This window comes from Hypomesus nipponensis, chromosome 21 (assembly GCF_054491055.1).
Source record: "Hypomesus nipponensis isolate SF chromosome 21, ASM5449105v1, whole genome shotgun sequence".
Classification (NCBI taxonomy): Eukaryota; Metazoa; Chordata; class Actinopteri; order Osmeriformes; family Osmeridae; genus Hypomesus; species Hypomesus nipponensis.
This window is the reverse complement of record NC_140381.1, coordinates 189,111-194,508: the sequence shown is the minus strand read 5'-3', so window position 1 is coordinate 194,508 and position 5,398 is coordinate 189,111. Positions and strand designations below refer to the sequence as shown.

The window sequence follows — 5,398 nt, the reverse complement described above, 5'->3', positions numbered from 1 at the left end:
TACACCTCAAACTAGCTGATGTTATTGCTAATGTTAACACATTCAAATATGTTAGGTGCAAGATAAATTGAGATTTTACTGTTAGACATTATCAATGCATTTTACAAGTAACTGATGTCAGCTAGCAATTACTTTGCTTTACATTCTATGATGCTTTTATATTCAATTTATTCAATTTTTTTCGGGGGGGGTCATCATAAAGGAATTACGCTTAGGGCACCAAAATGGCTACCAGCAGCACTGCAACCACAACACGGACACATCACGTGGCACGGTTGGCACCCCCTGCTGGTGGAGCAGGAGGGTTAATTAATGGATGCACTTGGGAAACTGCCGGCCCCCTCTTCATGCCGCCCTAGGCGGCATGCATATGTCTAACCCTAACCCTATGTCGCCTGTAGGAAGGACCTGCGCCCCTGGTGTGTGTGTGTGTGTGTACCTACCCACCAGTCCTGTTGTGTGTGTGTGTGTGTGTGTGTGTACCTACCCACCAATTCTGTTGTGTGTGTGTGTGTGTACCTACCCACCAATTCTGTTGTGTGTGTGTGTGTGTGTGTACCTACCCACCAATTCTGTTGTGTGTGTGTGTGTGTGTGTACCTACCCACCAATTCTGTTGTGTGTGTGTGTGTGTGTGTACCTACCCACCAATTCTGTTGTGTGTGTGTGTGTGTACCTACCCACCAGTTTTGTTGTGTGTGTGTGTGTACCTACCCACCAGTTATGTTGTGTGTGTGTGTGTGTACCTACCCACCAATTCTGTTGTGTGTGTGTGTGTGTGTGTACCTACCCACCAGTTTTGTTGTGTGTGTGTGTGTACCTACCCACCAGTCCTGTTGTGTGTGTGTGTGTGTACCTACCCACCAGTTCTGTTGTGTGTGTGTGTGTGTGTGTACCTACCCACCAGTTCTGTTGTGTGTGTGTGTGTACCTACCCACCAGTCCTGTTGTGTGTGTGTGTGTGTGTGTACCTACCCACCAGTTCTGTTGTGTGTGTGTGTGTACCTACCCACCAGTCCTGTTGTGTGTGTGTGTGTGTGTGTACCTACCCACCAGTTTTGTTGTGTGTGTGTGTGTGTGTACCTACCCACCAGTCCTGTTGTGTGTGTGTGTGTGTACCTACCCACCAGTTTTGTTGTGTGTGTGTGTGTGTACCTACCCACCAGTTTTGTTGTGTGTGTGTGTGTACCTACCCACCAGTCCTGTTGTGTGTGTGTGTGTGTGTGTGTGTACCTACCCACCAGTTTTGTTGTGTGTGTGTGTGTACCTACCCACCAGTTTTGTTGTGTGTGTGTGTGTACCTACCCACCAGTCCTGTTGTGTGTGTGTGTGTGTGTGTGTGTGTGTGTACCTACCCACCAGTTCTGTTGTGTGTGTGTGTGTGTGTGTACCTACCCACCAGTTCTGTTGTGTGTGTGTGTGTGTGTGTACCTACCCACCAGTTCTGTTGTGTGTGTGTGTGTACCTACCCACCAGTTCTGTTGTGTGTGTACCAGCTGGTTGAGAACCCGCACCTCTCCATACACATTCACCAGTAACCATAGCAATGGGAAGGTGAGGGGCAGCAGGGGTAAAGTACCATTCACCTGAGGAGCAACCAAACAACATAACAATAATAATACTATTAACAATAATAATAACAATAATAAGAATCATATTATTAACAATATTAATGATAATAACTATGTTAAGTTATAATAATAATAAATAATAGCATCATTATTGGTTGTTAATAATAATAATAATGTTAAGATCGTATAATAATAATAATAATAAATAACAATAGTAATGACTAATAATAGTAATAAGGATCATGTTAAATGAGTATAGCAATCATTTATATCTTAAGATAATATATTAATAATACAAATAATAATACAAATAAATAATCTTAGTAATGATAAAAATAATGTTAATATAGACTAATTAAAATGATACTGTTAAGAAAGTACAATAATTGTACTGATAACAATAGGTACAAATGGTTATAATAATAAAAATTAATGTCAGTTAATTAATGTTGCTAATGTTAGAACATGCATACGTGCATGCATAAGTCAAAAACAATAGTCCAATGTAACTTTTAACTACAGCATTCTAACAATAAAAGTATTTATCTAGTATAAAATTGTTGAATACAAATATTAAAACCAGAAAATAGAACAACATTTTTACTATAGAACCGTATAAAGAATGAAAATGTGTGTGTGTGTGAGGGAGTGTCTGTGTGTGAGAGTGTGTGTTATGTGGGTCTGTGTGTGTGTTATGGAGGTCTGTGTGTGTGTGTGTGTGTGTGTTACTGGGGTCTGTGTGAGTGTGTGTGTTATTGAAGTCTGTGTATGTGTGTTATGGGGGTTTGTGTGTGTGTGTGTGTTACTGGGGTCTGCAGCAGGGCCACAGGCCAGGGTCCAACCCCTGGAGATCCCAGCAGTAAGCGCAGCAGGTTTAGCAGTAACAGCAGCATCTGCAAACAGCCGCGATTAGCTTAGCATCATCAACACAAGTAGAGCAGACATTTAGCTTGTAGCTTAGCATAATCAACATAAGTAGAGCAGAGACTTAACTTGTAGCATAGCATCATCAACCCAAATAGAGCATAGACTTAGCTTGTAGCTTAGCATTATCAATACAACAAGAGCACAGACTTAGCTTGTAGCTTAGCATAGTTACCAGAGTCAGGGGGGCAAGGCCTCTCTCCAGCAACGTCTGCACAGCGAAACGCTCGTTGTCCAGGACAGAGACAGGACGCTTCTGAGCATCCTCCAAACAGCGCCTGGAACACAAGGGTTACGTCAGAGAGTAGAGTAGAACAGAGTTGAGACGAGTAGAGTAGAGCAGAGTAGAACAAAGTAAGAAGCAGGAAACAGGAAGTCTCACGTCACAGTCTCCAGAGTTGGGGTCTTAGTGACCCTGAACAGCTGTGGTTGTAGGAGACGCTGTGGGCGAGGCCTGTGGCTGCCCAATGGGGAGAGGGGAGAGGAGGCATGGCTGAAGACGTCACTACGTGATAGGACCACATGTTCCTCCTCCTGTAATGATGGAGACCATTAAGCAGGGCGGAGCTTTGTCTAGGACTAGAGTTAGGATTTGTTGCCATGACAACTGTTACCTGGATACCGCGGAGTTCCGTGGGGGCAGGAAGGCCAGGTCTCAGGGCGATGATGTCACCCTCTACCAGGAGACTGACAGGTAGGTTGACCAATTGGCCATCTCTGTACACCCACTGCAGCGACACAGCCTGGGAGGGCGGGGTCAGCAGATTGCAGTAGCCTTGAGACCAATCAGGGACAGGCTGGCTCAGAAGCTCTATCAATCACAACAGGTCATTACTTGTAACTCTGCTCACATCCAGACTACGAGCACAACTCTTCATTCAAACTGGTCAGATTGTTCCTTACTGACTAGTTCTGACGGGCTCTGACTGGCTCTGACAGTGCCTTGTAAATACAGTAGGATGATTTATTACCCTCTATAGTGAGTATTATGGTCTGTATTCTTCTGGGGATTTCCTCTCCTCTGAGACGTTGTTGTGCAGCCATGGCAATGGTTCCAGCCAATAAGAGCAGCCACAGAGCAAAGCAGCCTATCAGAGCAGATCCATCACTGCAAGAAGGGCTAGTGTTAGAGATGTCATGTGAGTGTGTGTGTGTCTGTGTGTGAGTAAGTACCTGTGCTGCAGCAGAGTGTGTGTGTGTGACAGAGTACCTGTGCTGCAGCAGAGTGTGTGTGTGTGACAGAGTACCTGTGCTGCAGCAGAGTGTGTGTGTGACAGAGTACCTGTGCTGCAGCAGAGTGTGTGAGAGAGAGAGAGTACCTGTGCTGCAGCAGAGTGTGTGAGAGAGAGAGAGTACCTGTGCTGCAGCAGAGTGTGTGAGAGAGAGTGAGTACCTGTGCTGCAGCAGAGTGTGTGAGAGAGAGAGAGTACCTGTGCTGCAGCAGAGTGTGTGAGAGAGAGAGTACCTGTGCTGCAGCAGAGTGTGTGTGTGACAGAGTACCTGTGCTGCAGCAGAGTGTGTGAGAGAGAGAGAGTACCTGTGCTGCTGCAGAGTGTGTATGTGTGACAGAGTACCTGTGCTGCAGCAGAGTGTGTGTGTGTGACAGAGTACCTGTGCTGCAGCAGAGTGTGTGAGAGAGAGAGTACCTGTGCTGCAGCAGAGTGTGTGAGAGAGAGAGAGTACCTGTGCTGCAGCAGAGTGTGTGAGAGAGAGAGAGTACCTGTGCTGCAGCAGATTGTGTGAGAGAGAGAGTACCTGTGCTGCAGCAGAGTGTGTGAGAGAGAGAGTACCTGTGCTGCAGCAGAGTGTGTGAGAGAGAGAGTACCTGTGCTGCAGCAGAGTGTGTGACAGAGAGTACCTGTGCTGCAGCTGTGTGTGTGACAGAGAGTACCTGTGCTGCAGCAGAGTGTGTGTGTGACAGAGAGTACCTGTGCTGCAGCTGAGTGTGTGAGAGAGTACCTGTGCTGCAGCAGAGTGTGTGTTACCAGCAGCACGGCAGCAGAGAACAGAGTGAGCAGAGCTGCAGGCCAGTGGAGAGAAGACCAGCGCACCGACACATGCAGGAAACACTGGAGGAAACATGGAGGGTCAGGGTGTGTGTGTGCAGAGTGGAGGTGTGTGTGTGCAGAGTGGAGGTGTGTGTGTGCAGAGTGTGTGTGTGTGTGTGCAGAGTGTGTGTGTGCAGAGTGTGTGTGTGTGTGTGCGCCGAGTGGAGGTGTGTGTGTGTGTACCTGTACAGTAGGCTCCACTCCCAGCAGTAGGGAGATCAGCTGTCTGTGGAGTTTCTTCAAAGCCTCCACAGACGAGAGACCAAGAGAACACACACCCTCACCCTGGTCCTACACACACACAATCATAGACACACACACACCATACACACACATACAAACAAACACACACCCCATACACAAGCACACACACACACATACACACCATATACACTCCACACATGCATAACATACACACACATACACAAATATATATAGGTAGACCAGGAGGAAGTACGTACATCATCGGATTGTTTTCATAAAGAACCTTGATGAAGACGACGAGGATTGTATAGGAAAAAACACTCACCATCTCACAACTTCCTTCTCCCTTTTCTTCACCTCTCTTCTCTCTCCTCTCCTCCACTCTCCTCCCCTCTCCTCTCCTCTCTTCTCTTCTCTTCTACTTCCCTGCCCCTCACTACATTCAGGTCATTTTCTGTGTGTCATTGTGTGTGTGTTAGTGTGTGAGAGGTGAACTGTCAGTTCCAAATGTTTGCTGCTCTGGGCCTGTCAAACACACAACTATTTTCTCTCTCTCCCCGTTTCTCTCTCTCCTAATTCAATATGCTTTATTGGCATGAATGTTCAGGTTAAATAATGTTGCCAAAGCAGACCACGGTAAAGGTACAACACAC

General features: G+C 46.3%; 1 protein-coding gene across 1 annotated transcript; it reads right to left on the bottom strand.

Moving 5' to 3' along the window:
* Positions 1-228: 228 nt before the first annotated feature.
* On the bottom strand, positions 229-3,537 carry LOC146237189 (transmembrane protein 94-like). The gene is made up of 7 exons (XM_084685882.1): positions 3,465-3,537; positions 3,108-3,304; positions 2,876-3,027; positions 2,669-2,771; positions 2,376-2,462; positions 1,492-1,584; positions 229-240 (listed from the first exon to the last, which is right to left on the bottom strand). The coding sequence occupies exons 1-7, from the start codon at positions 3,535-3,537 to the stop codon at positions 229-231; spliced, it is 717 nt and encodes a 238-aa protein (XP_084542008.1).
* Between the last annotated feature and the right edge of the window lie 1,861 nt (positions 3,538-5,398).

What these genes read in the sequence shown, in the direction of transcription:
- LOC146237189 (XM_084685882.1), bottom strand. Translation starts at nt 3,537, where the DNA reads ATGGCTGCACAACAACGTCTCAGAGGAGAGGAAATCCCCAGAAGAATA. An exon ending in CCAACTCTGGAGACTGTGAC is followed by an intron (nt 2,772 to 2,875) that starts GTGAGACTTCCT and finishes CTTGTGTTCCAG; the next exon opens with GCGCTGTTTGGAGGATGCTC. An exon ending in TGGCCCTGCTGCAGACCCCA is followed by an intron (nt 1,585 to 2,375) that starts GTAACACACACA and finishes GTTGCTCCTCAG; the next exon opens with GTGAATGGTACTTTACCCCT.